We start from the raw sequence: 17,129 nt of genomic DNA on the forward strand, positions 1-17,129 counted from the left end.
TCCACCGTCACCACCAGCGTTTCGCAACGTAATCCCTTCAACCTCGCTTTTTCCAAACTGGGCACGATAGCACAAGTTTGCTGTTTTTCTTCTTCTCTTCTCTTCACTGCCTAGAAGTTTCCACGGGCGCTCGGTTGCTGCGGGCTCTTCTATTAGCTCTGACTAATCACTCTTCCACAGAGCCTCTTTTTTATCGTCGAACGCTTGCCGTCGCTTTTGTTGGTTTCTTTTCTTTTTGGCGCAAAATAAAGACCAGTTTTTTCGATATTCTATAATCCGACATCATGGTGAAGGAGACAGGACTTTATGACACCCTTGGTGTATGTATTGGACCTAATACGCCCCCACGGCTTGGATCTGGACGGAGAGACTAACACGGTTTATACTAGGTCGCTCCCACAGCTACGGAGCAGGAGTTGAAGAAGGCTTACAAGATTGGTGCCTTGAAGCACCACCCTGGTACGCTATTACCTTGATAGTTGTCAACTATAAACAACATCATTGCTAACATGCACTTTCTTCAGACAAGAACGCACACAACCCCGCTGCCGAAGAAAAGTTCAAGGAGATCTCGCACGCCTATGAGATCCTTTCCGATCCTCAGAAGCGACAGATCTACGATCAATATGGTGAGGCTGGTCTAGAAGGCGGCGCAGGTGGTGCGGGCGGCATGGCTGCTGAGGATCTGTTTGCTCAGTTCTTTGGCGGTGGCGGCTTCGGCGGCATGGGAGGCATGTTCGGTGGTATGCAGAACCGTGGCCCTCCCAAGGCTCGCACCATTCACCACACCCACAAGGTCTCCCTCGAGGACATCTACCGAGGCAAGATTTCCAAGCTGGCCCTGCAGCGATCCATCATCTGCCCCAAGTGCGACGGTCTCGGAGGAAAGGATGGTGCCGTCCGCAAGTGTACAGGCTGTAACGGAGCCGGTATGAAGACCATGATGCGCCAGATGGGTCCCATGATCCAGCGCTTCCAGACCGTTTGCCCCGACTGCAATGGTGAAGGAGAAATCATCAAGGATAAGGACCGCTGCAAGCAGTGCAACGGCAAGAAGACCACAGTTGACCGAAAGGTCCTCCACGTCCACGTTGACAGGGGTGTTCGAAGCGGCACCAAGGTCGAGTTCCGCGGCGAAGGTGACCAGGCTCCCGGCGTCCAGGCCGGTGACGTTGTTTTCGAGATTGAGCAGAAGCCCCACGCACGCTTCACTCGCAAGGAGGACGATCTCCTCTACCGATGCGAAATTGAGCTGGTCACTGCCCTTGCTGGTGGTACCATCTACGTCGAGCACCTGGATGACCGATGGCTGAGCATTGACATCCTGCCCGGAGAGGCTATTGCACCTGGTATGTATCTCTTACTCTATATATTCTTCAATCTTACGGCAAAACTAACTAACACTCTCTCTAGACTCTGTCAAGATGGTCCGCGGTCAGGGTATGCCCTCATACAGACACCACGACTATGGTAACCTCTACATCCGCTTCGATGTCAAGTTCCCCGAAAAGAACTGGACCGACGATGCCGAGGCTTTCGAGACTCTCCGCAAGATTCTGCCACCCCCTACATCACAGCCTGCTGCCCCTGCTGAGGCCATGACGGAGCCTGCTGATTTGGAAGACTTGGATACCAAGGCTCAGTCCAACGTCTTCGGAGACCCCAACTCCATGGGAGATGACGAGGACGAGGATGGCCACCCTGGCGGCGAGCGCGTCCAGTGTGCGTCGCAGTAAAAGCAAAGCCAATATATACCTATATATAACTTGGGGCTAAAAATAGAAAAGGAGAGCGGACCATGGATGCACGCTGACGCCATGAGGCATTGGACGCCCCTCTTTCCAGAGGCAGCAAGCGTGTGAAGCAGGCGGAGGATACTGTTTGGTTTCATTGGGAAATTGACTACTTGACGTCATTTCATTCTCTCCCGCAGCACATGGGTTTTTTTCTCGCATTCTCATTGATACCATCTGCACTTGGGAAGGCGAGGGATGCGCAGAGGGACGATCACGGGCATGTCCATTTTGCCGACCATTATTATGGACTGGGTGCTTTTTGGACTGCATGACTAGGTTGGAGGGCGTTTAGGGGGCATAGACGATTTGACGAGCTTTTTAAGTTGTTGCAGACTTAGACTATGAATACGACGATATCAAGCATGATTCTTTTCCCCCCCGTGCAGTATCCTAGTGATAGGTACATAGTGAACGCTCGTATGAAGAAGTAACCCAGATATCTTTATCTACATCTTTCGGAGAATCTTGTGACTGCAGCGGAATCGAATACTATTAACGCGAGTTTACTCCTCGCCATCACCTGTATCTACAGCCACGTCACTATCAACATTGCCCTGTGGTGTTTCCGAGCCCCCTTCTTCGTCCGGCCCGCCAGTGACCACCTTCCGCAGGCTCTCGACGGTGTACAAAAGCCCTCGGACGTCCTCTTCACTAATCTCGGGCTCGTGTGCCTCTACTTCCTTGTCCTTGAAGCAGGATTCAACATCCACGGCCAGTCTGCCGTTGGTCGTGGTCAGGCGGAATGCGTGGAGGCTTTGGGCCTTGGTTTCCGCATCGGGTTCAATGGCGGCAATGACGGTGGGAGCGGCATCGTCGGTTGGGGAGATTGTGAGGGAGAGGGGTTTGCCGGGGAGTTGGATGATGCCTGGGCAGTGGAGCTCGTTGTTTTCGTTGAGCTTCCATGAGAAAATTGCTTTGATGCTGTGAGTGTTTGTTAGTACTTGAGTTGCTGTGACAGGACTGTTGATGGGGTGAAAAACTTACTCTTCGCAGATGGCTAATATGTATGTCATGGGGCCGTCTTCCGAGGGATAAAGCAGAGTGTAAAGACCCGAAACGGCAACCGTTGTTGTTTCAGGAGCAATCTCCTGGGCGAGAGACAGGATGCTGGTCTTGAAGAGCTGCTTGCCAGCGAGCCAGTCCCAAACGAAAATATCTTCATCACCGCCTCCGGAGACGAGAATCTCTGGTTTGGCCGCAGGGATAACCATGTCACTGATAAACTCCTTGTGACCAAAGCAAAAGTTTTCAATGATGTGCGCTTGGGGGATGTAGCGTGACAATCGGATATGCTCATCTCTGTCCGCTGTGATGATGTACTTGCGTCCCTGCTGCTCACCGAGGACAAGAGCAGTCAGCATGGAGACGTGTCCCAGCAGCAAGTTGAGTTCGAAACCCGGACCGCCAGCATTGCCGTCCTTGGCTTCGTTGGCGAGTTCAGCTTGTTTGATTTGGTTGAGTAGAGCGAGACGGTTGCCTTTGGAGTGGACGGTGAGTGTGGTCGCAGTGGGCTTGAAGGACTTTTTGGAGGGCAGGGGTAAAGATGATTGTGATGCCAGAGATTTTGATCCATCAGCTGGGATAATGAGAGGTATAGCGTAGACGTCTCCGAACTTGTCGGCGCTGATGATTTGAGAGTCTGGTCCAATGGCAACTGCGCTTGGTCGCTTTGGCATAGTCCTATATGATATGTCTTAATATGGGTCACTGTTGAAGGGCAATCGTGATGAGCGATATCCATACCTTTGGCTAAGCTGTTTCAGCTGGCCGTTTCCATCATGCTCAAACACCCAAATGATCTTGTCATGTCCTGTTATGGCCACCACATGGTTTCCATTGGGAGTACTTGTCAGATGAGTGATCACGGGCCGGTCAGGCACACGAGCGAAACGGGTTTTGCCATTATCAAAATCTTTTGCAGCCTTTCCTTTGCCCTTCTTCCCTCTGCCGTCGAAATGGCCGGCCTGGGGCTTTTCATCCTGAGCTGTCGTAGGAGCAGAAGCTTCTTCTGCATTTACTGAAGTGCTCTCATTATCACCCTCCAGCTTTTGCCGTTTAGCTGGCGGACCGTCGCTTTCAGTTGCTGGAGTTTCCGCTTCTATAGTGAGCGCAGCTTCGGCCTTGGCCTCGTTCATAGCTTTGATAGATTGTGCGACTTTGTCGGCGTCAGGATGCTTCCATGATGAGATGTGGCTGCCGTCTGTGAGATTGAAAGTATGGATTGCGCCTCCACGAGCAGCAAAGAGGATTTGCCCGTGGACATGTACTTTGTTATAAGGAATCTTCATTTTCTATGAGTGCTTTGAATGTGACAGTTGAATAAGTGACATCCAATTGAAGCTTGAAGGAATCACGTATTGAGATCCTCTGGCGTATCATCAACTTTTTTTCGACAAGCTCTGACAAAAAAGATACTTCCTGTTTGTACCTTTGCTTCAGCTGCCTGCCACATGCAAAACGGTACGTACCAGCCCCACCCAAAAAGCTGACAAAGAAATCCAGCTCTCACCGCTTACCCAAATCAGGCTAGCAAAGCCATGCCCTAGCCATTCGACACACATTTTCTCACTGGCTGCAAAATCCGGAAATTTTGGCTCGTCTCTTCTTTTCTCCCGATAGACATCACGTCAACCAAATTCCCATATACCAAGATACCCTTTTGCCCTTAAATAACCTGCCTTCATAAAAAAGAAGATATGGGGGGCAAAACAGCAAACAAGGCCGGCTACTTCGACAAGCTCAAGGGCTTGCTCCAGGAGTACAAGTCCATCTTCATCGTCGAGATTGACAATGTCTCCTCGCAGCAGATGCACGAGATCCGACACTCCCTTCGTGGTAAGGGAGTTGTCCTGATGGGCAAGAACACCATGGTATGGCAATTGCGCAATTTCTGGGACAACCGGAATTTCAAGAAAGTAGGACTAACGGATGGATTTTTCTTAACAGGTTCGCCGAGCTCTCAGGACCTTTGTCCTCGATACTCCCGAGTACGAGCGCATCCTGCCTTTCGTCAAGGGCAACGTCGGTTTCGTCTTCACCAACGGCGACCTCAAGGAGGTCCGTGACCAGCTTCTCGCCAACCGTGTCGCTGCTCCCGCTCGTGCTGGTGCCGTCGCTCCCGTCGATGTGTGGGTTCCTGCTGGAAACACCGGTATGGAGCCTGGCAAGACCTCTTTCTTCCAGGCTCTCGGTGTCCCCACCAAGATCGCTCGTGGTACCATTGAAATTACCACCGATCTGAAGCTCATTGATGCTGGCAACAAGGTCGGCCCCTCCGAGGCCTCGCTGCTCAACTTGCTCAACATCTCTCCCTTCACCTACGGTATGGGTATCGCTCAGGTCTACGACCAGGGCCAGACCTTCCCTCCTTCCATCCTCGACATCGGCGAGGAGCAGCTCCTCAAGGCCCTGAGCACTGCCATTACCACCGTTGCCACCATCTCCCTGGCCATCAACTTCCCCACCCTGCCTTCCGTCATGCACTCTCTTGTCAACTCTTACAAGAAGGTCCTGGCTGTTGCCGTTGAGACCGAGATCACCTGGCCCGAGATTGAGCAGCTCAAGGACCGCATCGCCAACCCCGATGCCTATGCTGCCGCCGCTCCCGCCGCCGCCGCTGGTGGTGCCGCTGCTGAGGCCGCTCCCGCTGCTGAGGAGAAGAAGGATGAGTCCGAGGAGGAGGATGAGGAGGGCTTCGGCGGTCTCTTGTATGTGATTCCCTTGAAATTTCTTTTGAAACCAGAACTAACATGCTTAATAGCGACTAAACAATCAATAACGGTACTGGGTCGGCTTTCAGGGCTTGTTCGGCTTGTTTCACGGTATATGGATCTGAATATGGTGCATAGGTCATTGGTTGGTCAAATTAGGACCAAAGCAATGATTACATGAGACACGAAGAATCAATGAAAGTTGCAAGTCAACTATTGAACAAATGAATGAACTGGGCCAATCTGTGCATATGTTGAATCGTGATGAAGATGGCTGGAAACCACTCATTAACAAAAGGTTAGTCTCTTTTCTTTTCTTTTTCCTAGTGAACACACTCCTTCTGGCTTTGGATGATTATAAATTTATTCATGAGCTTTTTAACCCTGAAATCTCCTGATGAAAACAAATATTCAACAACACCTTATGACTCTAACCCTTATGTTCACCAATATTCTATTGCAATGCTTTCAAGGCGAACCAAGGCTAATTAGCAAAAGATTTTACAGGACTTTCATACGAACTTTTCTCCTTTGCCTCTCTAGCATCCAACACATTCCGGGCAATGTCAATTGCGCGCTGCGGTATTCCCGCCAGATGTGCCACTTTAAGAGCATGGCTCTGACGATTGACTCCTGGCCGTAGTTTGTGAACGTAGACAAAGCTTCCATCTTCATTCTCTTTGACATCAGTACAGTAGGTCCGGACGGGGCCATATTTTGGGTGACAGAATCCCTCAGCAGCTGCCATGTCGGCTACATCATGGAAATGTGTCGCAAAGAGAGTCCTGCATTGGTTAACAGTCACGAGGTGGTGCAGGCAGGCAAATGCGATTGCCGTACCATCCTCTGGTGTGGTTCCTCGACCTATTTCATCCATTATGACAAAAGACCGTGGCGTGGCTTGTCTTAGAATCTGGGCCGTCTCGAGCATCTCAACCATAAAGGTGCTCTGGTCGTGGTATAGGCTGTCAGCGGAACCCACGCGACTAAATATTGCATCAACAATGCCAATTTCGGCATGCGAGGCAGGGACATAGCATCCAATCTGAGCCATTACCGTAATCAAGGCGTTTTGGCGAAGAAATGTGCTCTTGCCGGCCATGTTCGGTCCAGTGATGAACCAAATGAGGCCGTTTGGGGATGGTCCGACTATACAGTCGTTGCGAGTAAATCGGCGGCCCTGCTCCAACAGACCTCCTTCCACCGTAGGATGCCGACCACCCATGATTATGTGAGTTCTTGAATCCGTCAAGGTGGGACGGACAAGATTCTGCTCATTGGCTATTTTCGCAAACGACGTTGCAATGTCGATTTCGTCCAGCACGGCTGCAATGTGTCGCAGCTTGATAAAGTTCTTAACAACTTGTTCGCGTAGAGCTTGAAACACACGCTGCTCCTCGCGGCGAATTCGCAACGTCACTTGCTCCAAACGCTGGCCAAGAGCTGTCCATTCATCAAGCTGGAATGATCTCGTGCTACGGCTTGAAGAGACCATCTTTATCTGGGCAAGGTTTTTGGCGTCTTTCCCCTTAATATGGGCAATATGGCCGACGGTCGGTGCCCATTTAAGGGTCAAGCTTGGTGCTTTAAACCGTTCGCAAAATTCTTCTCCGAGAGTAGTCTTGTCCTTTAAAAGCGATGCGAGATCGTCATGAAGACTCTGAAGCTCTTTGCTCGCAGTTGGCTTCATAATCCACGGCCTATTATCTTCGCCGTATTGCTCCTCTTTTATGCTGCTTCGTTTTTTCCTCTTTCCTTTGGTCAAAGCAGCAATATCCTCCGCGAAGCCTTCGGAAGAAGCAATATTTTGGGCTTGAGTCATGGCTTCTTCTGCCTCGGAATCTTCTGCTGCCTGCTGCTGGGCAATGCCCTCCTCGTCTATTGACTCTTGAATCCTATGGGCAAGTTTAAGCGGCTCTTCAAGCTCAATTCGAGACGCTAGCGTATCAAGACAGTCTGTCGAAGAAGAGGTATTCTCTCTTCCCGATGCTTCTTTCAACAAAGTAGTGATTTCTTCAGCTGCGCGAATTGTGTTGGCTATTCCAAGTAAGTCATCGGCCTCACCTCTTCCCAAGGCAAACCTTTGAACAAGTCTTTGGCAATCATCGCTTAGCCGTAACATAACGACCAAAGAATCCCTAAGATCGCCTAATTCTTTGAAGCGAGCGACAAGGTCTTGTCGAGCTTTGATAACCTCTAGAGATGTGGACGGAGAGCCAAGCCACTCATTGAGCAACCTAGCGCCGCTCTTTGTAACCGTGCGTCGTATCGCATGAAGGAGACTGCCACGGAAGAAACCATCGCGGATAGTTTGTTTGATTTCAAGTGCTCTCAAGCTGTTCTTGTCGATTGTCATCGTCTGCATGTTGCCATAGCGCTGAGGTGGCTGAAGCTTCATACTCGTCTCCTGCAGCCGATTCCTAACATAGTTCAGCGCCAAGCCACCCGCGATGATTTCATCATCTGTAAATGATGTTTGTAAAGTGTGAGACATTTCTGATTCCAGATATGGTGCCCAGTCATCAAGCTTCACTAGACCCCCATCAGGTGAAAACGTAACGAGATGCCGATCATCTGTCAATATTGAGAAAACATCGTGATCTTTTCTGGATTCGAATGATTGCTCAAGGACAACTTCTCGTGGGGCTATTCGGGACAAGATGGCCGGAAGAGACGACAAGGTTGCGGACTGGGTGAAGAACTGGCCGGTGGAAAGATCGAGCCATGCTAGACCTATAGGTGTAGAATCTACGCCCATGACATCTGAAGCTTGGTGAGATAACGAAGTGTCTGGCTGCACACTTTCATCAAGATCATTCTGAGGGACGTGAATTGCCATGATGTAATTATTGGCGTAAGGGTCAATAAAATTCTCGTCGATGAGAGTTCCTGGAGTGATGATTCGGGTAACTCGACGATTATGCATGAGGCCACCCGACTTGATCTTCTCAGAGGCATCGTTGGGAAATTCTTCGGCTATAGCGACGTGGCGATTCAAGTCTTGAACCAGGATTTTCAGATATTTGTCTAGTTGCATATAACGAAATCCAGCCTGTATACGCTGATTAGCATGGCTCAAATTTGTCAGGCTTTATGTATGCAAAATAATAGGACCTATGTACAGCAAAAGAGGGGGGTAGGACTTTACCATAGGCACAGGTCCAGCAGTTGTCTTCTTAAACGCCAGCTTTATGCCGAAATGCGTTGCGTACTCCTCGGCATGCTCGAAATAGAGCTCATAGAAACCTCCCACTCTTGTGAGGAGAACACAGTTCTCAAACTTGTCCATATGACGGCGCGCTTGGAGTATGACGGTTGGATAGGCCGGCCCATTTTGCTCCTCAAGTGCGAGGGGACTCGCGGCAATTTTCCCCTGGGGCAAGTCGGAAAGCTTGACAGTCGTCCTCGTTCGCTTTGCGGGCTTTGCGGCAGCCTGGAGATGAGCAGCAGTGGTAAGAGGCAAGGCAAACGCAACTCTTAGAGCCGGTGCCGATGAGCGGCGAGCATAGAGGGGCCGAGACCAGAAGCCATAAACGGTGCGTTGACGAAGCATTCCAGCTCACTTGACAAGATCACCTGCCCCTTTGTCGAACCCTTTGGAAGTTGTGAAACCCTCGACATTGAGCTCGTGAGCATGAATTTCCATCGAGTGGGTTGGTTGGTTGGTTGTTTTTTTATTTTTGGGTGTCGAGGCTGTGATAGAGGCCCGGCCCCACCAACAGGCGGATGCCGGTGCCTGAAGCGCCGTCGAAGCGCCACTGCGGAATTTGGAGAACGGCGGCGCCAATTGCCAGCAGCTGCGTCTCCATAGAGCTCTGAATTGAGTAAAGCAATCGCGTGAAGGATATGTTGATGAGGATAGTGGATGTGATGATGGGCAAGAAGATAGAAGGGGATCTGGTAGAGTGCATTGGTACATGTATCATATCGTGGTAGTGCTTTTATAGGGGAATGCCTATTCAGCCAGCACCCGAATTTTCTTATATAAATATAATTGCAGCTACTAGAGAAATATAGATATAGTAGCAGTTAGTAGGGAAGTGTAGATATAGCAGCTACTCCCTTTATAGGCGTATAATTCAACTTATGGGTATTTGAAATCCTCTCGGTCTTGGTTTTTCTGTCCTCCGTTTGCCTGGTAGAGTGCATTGGTACATGTATCGTATCGTACCTGTACCTGATACTTGGTAAGTGGAAGGAGCCGGTTGGGCAGCTGCAGGACATTCTCCTTCTCGAGCTCGGCTTTTTACCGACCTGCCGATTGTACCCAATACCTATCTTACTGAGAATTGGGAGACCTTTTTTCATCTCTTTCATCCTCCCTCTCTCCATCATATTTGATTGTATCTACAGCCTCGGACCCTCGCCTCGTATCCGTTATAGCCGCCGGCCTCTTACTCAATACGTCGCGGAGCAGCTCTACCCTGTTGCTGAATTTCGAATGGGCTTGACTCTGTCGCATTTCTCTCCTTGGTTAATCCTTGTGTTGCACAGAGTCTGGTCATACTTGGTCTGTACAGAGTACGTTGAGAGCATTGACGCTCGATCGATTCGGCTCGGTTACGTCTGCGGCGCCGCTTCTCACCTAATCGCCATCATCCCTGTCTACTTGAGAATTGTCCCTACTCTGTTCTATCCTGAATACTTTCTGCCATTCTTGATACTTTGAGCTTCATCTTGGCATCGTTGGCTACTTGTTTATTCCTTGTTGAAGCAACATCGCAATCATGAGGTGCGTACTTGTACTCCGTACTTTGGCACCTGAAGCAGCATCATTCCAGCCCATTGCATGACCCCTGAGAGGAGGCGGATCGGGGCCAAACTCCCCCGCACGCAGCGCCAGGTTTCCGTCATTAGCGCCCCATGAATTGTTACATCGCCTGGGAAACGGGAATCTTTGAAGCGGTCACCCCACCTCCCCACAGCGGTGACAACCAAGAGCTTCCCCGACGCAGGTTCCGCGCATCGCAGGGTGCTAGAGCTCTGCACTATTTTATTATATAATCCCGAATTCACACTTGCTGGCACACCTTTTCTTCCTTCATTCAATCGCACCCCTTAAGAATCGACTGCCAGGAATTCACTCTTGGGCGTCCGGGCTGCTGCTTGTTTCAACTCGCTGATTGGACTCTGCAGTTACACCGACGGCTTGATTGACCAGCTCCTCCCCGTCTCCTCCGATTGCCCTCAGCATTCACCCTCTCCGGACAACCTCCAGCCTCTGCCGGGCAAGCTTCGGCGACTGTCCAATCGATCAGCACCGCCAGCTCCAGGGCACGACATTCTCACCATGGGTGGCGGCGGCGAAGTTAGGAGCAACGTCTCCTACCCTGTCTTTGCGCAACGACCTGTCGGCGTCCCTAAAACTAGCATTCTCAAGGGCCGTATCGAGCCATTCTACAAATCAGGACAGTATGACAAGGTGAACTTGCTAGCGTACGTCTTCCCCAAGCTCCTTTGTACTCCTAATGTCGGCCTATTAACATCCTACGTGTAGGAGTCTCTACAATGCCAGATACTCGGGCGCGCCACACGTCCAGCTCTCTGTTTGGAGCGCTCCTGGACAAGAACGACCAACCTTTGAGCATGCGGTTTCTCAGCAATTCAAGGAGACACACATTGGCGCCTCCTTTGGACCTTCATGGTCCACTCATTGGTTTAGGGTGACCTTGACTGTCCCTGCGGCAATCGCTGACGAAGAGCTGCTCGAGCTCCAGTGGGACGCAAACAATGAAGGCCTTGTGTGGACCGAGGATGGTATGCCGCTCCAAGGCTTAACTGGCGGAGGCGAGAGGATCGAATGGGTGATTCCTCGCTCGTTCCGCGACGGCAAACCGCATACCATTTACATCGAGATGGCTTGTAACGGAATGTTTGGAAACGCGCCAAACGGTAAATCCAGCATTATGCCGCCGGACCCCAACCGATACTTTGGTCTTTCAAAGGCCGACATCGTTGCCGTCAACGTTCCTGCGCGCGGTCTGTACTTTGACATGTGGGAGCTTGGTGACGCTGCTCGAGAGCTGCCCGAGAACTCGGCGGAACAAGGGCGAGCGCTATCTGTCGCCATGAAGATTATCGACACCTTCGAAGTGAATAACCAAGAGTCCATTCTCGAGTGTCGAAAACTCGCGCAGCAAATCATTGGGCCAGATGCTGACTCTCATCGAGTGTACGAAGTTGGCCCAGAACCCACCGTTTTTGGCATTGGTCACTGCCACATCGATTCGTGCTGGCTATGGCCCTTTGCAGAGACAAGGCGCAAAGTCGCTCGGTCGTGGTCAAGCCAGTGTGATTTGATGGACCGGTATCCGGAGGCTCATTTTGCTTGCTCGCAGGCCCAGCAATTCAAATGGCTGAAACAACTCTATCCCAAGGCCTTTGATCGTGTGAGACGCAAGGTGAGCGAGGGTCAATTCCATCCCATTGGCGGCAGCTGGGTCGAACACGATACCAATATGCCCGGTGGCGAGTCTCTGGTGCGTCAATTCTTCTACGGCCAGCGGTTTTTCGAGGCAGAATTTGGGTCACGCTGCCGTACTTTTTGGCTTCCGGACACGTTTGGCTACTCCAGTCAGCTGCCTCAACTCTGTCGTTTGGCAGGCATGGACCGCTTCATGACTCAGAAGCTAAGCTGGAACAATATCAACAACTTCCCCCACACTACCTTTATGTGGGTGAGCCCCGACGGAAGCCAAGTCATTTGTCACATGCCTCCGTCCGAGACATACACTGCCGAAGCCGACTTTGGTGATTTGAGACGCAGCGTCACCCAACACAAGACTCTCCGTGTCGACAATTCCTCGCTGTTGGTGTTCGGCAAGGGCGATGGTGGCGGTGGCCCGACTTGGCAGCACTTGGAGAAACTTCGACGAATTGCGGGAATCAGCAACACCATTGGAGGCATTCCAAAGCTGAAGCTCGGTCTCAGTGTCGATGACTTTTTTGATCGCCTTGCTCCAAAGGCCAACGACCTTCCCACATGGTATGGTGAGCTATACTTTGAGCTCCATCGAGGCACCTATACCACACAGGCCAACAACAAGTACTACAACCGCAAGGCTGAAGTCCTGATGCGAGATCTTGAGCAGCTCGCCACACTGGCCTCGATCAAGAACAAGTCATACAAGTACCCTACTGAGAAGATTGATAACATGTGGGAGGGCGTCCTCCTATGTCAATTCCACGACTGTCTTCCCGGTAGCTCTATCGAAATGTGCTATGACGACTCTGACAAGGTGAGAAGCTTGTCTTTTCCCCCATGAATAATTTATGCTGACCAATTATTAGATTTACAAAGAAACTTTTGAGACTGGTCACAAGCTGCTTGCGGAAATTTACAAGGCCCTGGGTGCTAGTGATTCAAAAGCCGATGGTTACGAGTCGGTAGTCCTCAACACGCTACCTTGGCATCGCAAGGAGCTTGTTGAGGTGTCCGATACACAGGTTAGCGTTGCTTGTGGACAAGGCCCGCTCCTTGCCCTCCGCAACTTCAAGATCCAGGAGGACAAGCCGGCTGTTTCAGTACAGCAGGTGGGCAGCCAGTTCATCTTGGAAAACGACGACCTCCGCGTTGTTGTTGAGGACGGCTGCATCACTTCACTGTACGACCGTGTCAATGACCGCGAAACCATCGAAAAGGGTGGCAAGGCGAACAAGTTTGTCATTTTCGATGACATTCCTCTATTCTGGGAAGCCTGGGATGTCGAGGTTTATCATCTCGAGACCCGCCGAGAGCTCAGCTACGGCAGCACAAGCCTGCACGAGGTGAAACCCCACCGCGTCACTCTTGCTACTGAGATTCAGATTAGCAAGCACAGCTCCCTAAAGTCTTACATTACTCTGTCGGCGGCCCTCAAGGGTCAGCAGTCTTGGGTTGAATGCAAGGCTGAGGTGGACTGGCACGAAAACTCCAAGTTCCTCAAAGTAGAGTTCCCCGTAGACATTGTCAACACGGAGGCCTCGTATGAGACCGCATACAGCATCACCAAGAGGCCAACGCACTATAACACGAGCTGGGACATGGCCAAGTTTGAGGTTTGCTGCCACAGGTTCGCCGATTTGTCGGAGAACAACTATGGAGTCTCCATCCTCAACGACAGCAAGTACGGTTTTGCTACGGCCGGCAAGCTCATGCGCCTATCCCTGCTTCGATCCCCCAAGGCCCCTGATGAGCACGCGGATATGGGCCGCCACTCGATCCGATGGGCCATTCTTCCTCACAAGGGAGCTCTCTCGGCGACAACGGTCCGAGCGGGCTATGCCTTTAACAACCCTCTCAAGGTTTTGTCCGCACCAAAGGCTGCGGTTGAGAGCTTGACCCGCGTCCCCATCCAGCTCATCAACTCGGATGAGTCTGCCTCCATCATTCTGGACACCATCAAGCGAGGCCACGACGACGAGGACGTCAGCCGCCGCGAGGGCCATCGCATCAACAGCGGACAGAGCATTATTGTCCGCTTGTACGAATCCTTGGGCGGGCGCAGCCGAGGTACCATTCAAACCGAGTTCAACGTGAAGCGCGTCACCAAGGTCAACATTCTGGAGGATGAAATCGAAGAGGTTTCCTTGGCAGATGGCAAGTTTAACATTGTTCTTCGGCCGTTTGAGGTGGCTACATACAAGCTACAGCTGTAGGGAAGCGAGGACACTTGTATATGCCCTGGGTCTTCCATTCGCATAATGCTGGGATACGAGGCGATTTGACCAGGTGCTACGTTTCAATCAATTGTGATGTGTTGACAGTGAGGAACAGTGGTATCACGAGTCTCTGTTAGGAAATAGTAATTCTTTTTACGAGCATTCGTCTCCGTTTCTCTAAATGAATCATTCAGTCCGTCGTAACGCCAAAGCCCCCTAGTGATATGTCATGAATAGTAGACAGACAGTTCCATCAAATTCGAATGGTATGTGCAGGCTCGCATTTTGCATCCAAATATTCCCAAACAAATAAACAAGCAAAAAAACAGAATGGAAACCATTGATCAGCGTCATGATGTAAAGTCACCCTCGGGCAGCTCGTCAATGACTTGCTCAACCATGGTGATGAGCTCATCTATGTCAGGCCTTTCCGCAGGCTCGACCTTGAGACAGGCCCGAACAAGATTTCGAATGGGCTCACTAATGACGACATCTCCAGAAGAGCCACCGGCGCCGGCACCGGCCTCGCCGCTGGCCTTTGCCTTTGCGGCCTGGATGGTGTTTGTGCGCTTCGGCCCGCCGCCGGGGTTCTCGTCGGGGAAGCGCCAGTCGCCGCCGAGGACGCAGAGGCTGAGGGTGCCGCCGGTCTCGTCGGAGCGCATCTCAAAGGGCGACTTGCCGACGAGGCAGGCGTAGAGGGTGCAGCCGAGGGACCAGATGTCGGTCTTCGTGTCGACGACGGTTCCCGTGCGGACGTCGAAGAGCTCCGGGGCGCGGTAGGGCATGGTGGAGTGCTCGGCGGCGGTGTCCTGGATTTGCAGGGCGAGGGACTGGGAGGTGACGGGGGTGGGCGAGGCGGCGACGGAGCCGAGGTCCATGAGGATGGGGATGGAGCCCGAGTCGTCAATCATGATGTTGCCTGGAGGAGAAATTAATATGCTGATTATTGTAACGAACGGAGTGGTTGTTTGTTGTTTGTTTTTCTCTTTCTTGCTTGGGACTTACCTGGCTTAATGTCTCGGTGCGCATACGACTTGATCTTGCCGCCGGACTCGCCCTCAATGCGGTTCTCCGAGTCCATCAGCGGCCGCTCATGTTCATCTTGTTCCTCCTCTTCAGTGCGCTTCCCCCTCGTTCCCAACTTACGGCCACCTCTCGACCCAGACCCCTCGGCAGCTTCGTCATGGTCCTCCTCGCGGCCCATCTGCATGCGCTCAGCGGGGGCGGGCTGGTACTCGTGCATTGCGCGCAGGGCCTTGCAGACGCCGAGGAACAGCATCATGAGCTGCCGCTCGGGGAAGTGGTTGTGGTTGACGAGGTTTGCGTTGATCATGTCCTGCAGGTTCCCCCGGCGGTAGTAGGGCAGCAGGACATACACGGTCTTGCTGGCGTCGTCGCCGGAGCCGCCGCCGCGGTCCGTCGCCACGCAGTGGTCGTAGGCCGAGATGATTGTGGGAACGTGGTCGAAGAGGCGGTAGGCGTCGACCTCGCGCATGGCCTGCTGGACGGACTCGGCGCCGAAGGGGCATCGGATCTTTTTGAGGGCAAACAGCTCGTGGGTGGAGGTGTCTTCGACGAGGTAGACGTAGGAGAAGCCGCCCTATATTTGAATTGCTTTGGTTAGCTGCATTTGTTTGATTGTTTGCTGGGGCGAGAAACAAGTGAGGAGGAGAGAGAGAGAGAGAAGAGGAGAATCTCTGATTTGCGCACCTCGCCTAGTAGACGCTGGATCTTGAAGCTCCGGCTGTTAATCTTGAGCGTCGGGGAGCCCGGGAAGCAGTTGAGGCAATTGCCAAACGAGTAAAACAGATCAGCGAGTATCTGCGCCATGGTGACGGTGGGCGATGCTTGGACTGAATGGACATGAGAAGAGGAAGAAGTGGAAGAAGAGAAGAAAAACAATGGATGTAACTTGGCAGCTGTCACAATTGTTAGTGTTAGTCCACACACAGCATGTAAATCGTGTCAGCTACAAGTAAGAAGCTCCCTCCCCCAAGACTCAGCCCCACCAACCCCAGCACTGCCCAGCCTTGTGCGTTTCAGAAGAGACGGTTGATGACGAACTGCTGCCCATGTACTCACTCACTGGCTTATACACTTTATCTATTGAGCATAGCCCCGTAACAGAGACTACTTTTCGAGATGTAAGTGAAGTGCTTTCATCTATATGGTGGTCAAAGTATCTGCTGCTATCGCTACCTGCCCAAGATCCAGCCTGCATTAACATCCCACTTGTGGCTCCCCAAAACGTCTCAGATCATGTCATTGAGGACACAGGATGCCGAATGGGTATTATTTCTATATACTCATCTAAATACCTATATATTTATCCTTTTCTTGATTTTTCTTTAATTTAAAAAATTGATTCAATTGGGGTATATTTCACACAAGATCCAAATCTTACTAAAAATACATAACGAGGCAGAGCGTCAGCATCCGGATGCTTCTAAATTTAGCAACACCCAGAAGCTCTTTAAAAGAGTGGCTTAGTACAGAGTCCGCAGGCCATCCCAAGCTACCATTTGAGAAATGCAATCGCCATTCGATTCCTGAGAGTTTCAAAGAATCATCATGTCCAATCTTGAGGTCTCTCAATGAATTCACAGAGAAATCAAATTCAGAATGATAGAAGAAAGGACCAACCCTTGATTGGTATACCAGTGGAGGAAAATTGCCGACAATAACAAGGTTTAGACTCAGGACACCTAAGTATCCCATAAGGAGGATTTATGACCCCAAGGGGCTACGATGGGAAGAATTGTTTACCAATTCGATAGATATCGTCGACCTCTGCCACGATTTCGCAAAGGAGGCTATCTCGAGCATCTCTAGCAGAAAGAACAAGCAGCATTCTCAAATTTATTGTTCAAAATATCTAGAGCCTGATGTGGTCAATGTTGGCCATGGTAAATCTCTCTCGCCAGTGTATATTCGGCTTACTGCTCGTGAACAGCACTGTCTCAACTTTTGTCCGAGAAGGAAA

The 17,129-nt window shown here is 51.2% G+C and overlaps 6 protein-coding genes across 6 annotated transcripts; 3 read left to right on the plus strand and 3 right to left on the minus strand.

Annotated features, from left to right (window-relative positions):
- Positions 1 to 284: 284 nt before the first annotated feature.
- T069G_06011 (dnaJ domain-containing protein) lies at positions 285 to 1,736 on the plus strand (the record flags this gene model as incomplete). Its single annotated transcript, XM_056173221.1, has 4 exons — positions 285 to 320; positions 390 to 459; positions 525 to 1,349; positions 1,414 to 1,736. 4 exons carry the CDS (start codon positions 285 to 287, stop codon positions 1,734 to 1,736), a joined length of 1,254 nt encoding a protein of 417 aa, XP_056030079.1.
- Positions 1,737 to 2,299: 563 nt separating this feature from the next.
- T069G_06012 (uncharacterized protein) lies at positions 2,300 to 4,084 on the minus strand (the record flags this gene model as incomplete). Its single annotated transcript, XM_056173222.1, has 5 exons — positions 2,300 to 2,717; positions 2,781 to 3,316; positions 3,401 to 3,476; positions 3,540 to 3,780; positions 3,835 to 4,084. The coding sequence occupies 5 exons, from the start codon at positions 4,082 to 4,084 to the stop codon at positions 2,300 to 2,302; spliced, it is 1,521 nt and encodes a 506-aa protein (XP_056030080.1).
- A 408-nt stretch (positions 4,085 to 4,492) lies between these two features.
- On the plus strand, positions 4,493 to 5,563 carry T069G_06013 (ribosomal protein l10 domain-containing protein; the record flags this gene model as incomplete). Its single annotated transcript, XM_056173223.1, has 3 exons — positions 4,493 to 4,666; positions 4,743 to 5,503; positions 5,557 to 5,563. 3 exons carry the CDS (start codon positions 4,493 to 4,495, stop codon positions 5,561 to 5,563), a joined length of 942 nt encoding a protein of 313 aa, XP_056030081.1.
- Positions 5,564 to 5,990: 427 nt separating this feature from the next.
- On the minus strand, positions 5,991 to 9,059 carry T069G_06014 (mutS domain V domain-containing protein; the record flags this gene model as incomplete). Its single annotated transcript, XM_056173224.1, has 4 exons — positions 5,991 to 7,444; positions 7,571 to 8,254; positions 8,309 to 8,558; positions 8,655 to 9,059. The coding sequence occupies 4 exons, from the start codon at positions 9,057 to 9,059 to the stop codon at positions 5,991 to 5,993; spliced, it is 2,793 nt and encodes a 930-aa protein (XP_056030082.1).
- A 1,174-nt stretch (positions 9,060 to 10,233) lies between these two features.
- On the plus strand, positions 10,234 to 14,143 carry T069G_06015 (alpha mannosidase middle domain-containing protein; the record flags this gene model as incomplete). Its single annotated transcript, XM_056173225.1, has 4 exons — positions 10,234 to 10,238; positions 10,643 to 10,942; positions 11,004 to 12,744; positions 12,797 to 14,143. 4 exons carry the CDS (start codon positions 10,234 to 10,236, stop codon positions 14,141 to 14,143), a joined length of 3,393 nt encoding a protein of 1,130 aa, XP_056030083.1.
- A 353-nt stretch (positions 14,144 to 14,496) lies between these two features.
- T069G_06016 (protein kinase domain-containing protein) lies at positions 14,497 to 15,976 on the minus strand (the record flags this gene model as incomplete). Its single annotated transcript, XM_056173226.1, has 3 exons — positions 14,497 to 15,065; positions 15,152 to 15,746; positions 15,857 to 15,976. The coding sequence occupies 3 exons, from the start codon at positions 15,974 to 15,976 to the stop codon at positions 14,497 to 14,499; spliced, it is 1,284 nt and encodes a 427-aa protein (XP_056030084.1).
- Positions 15,977 to 17,129: the final 1,153 nt, after the last annotated feature.

The sequence above is a fragment of the Trichoderma breve genome, chromosome 3 (genome assembly GCF_028502605.1).
Source record: "Trichoderma breve strain T069 chromosome 3, whole genome shotgun sequence".
In the NCBI taxonomy this organism is placed as follows: Eukaryota; Fungi; Ascomycota; class Sordariomycetes; order Hypocreales; family Hypocreaceae; genus Trichoderma; species Trichoderma breve.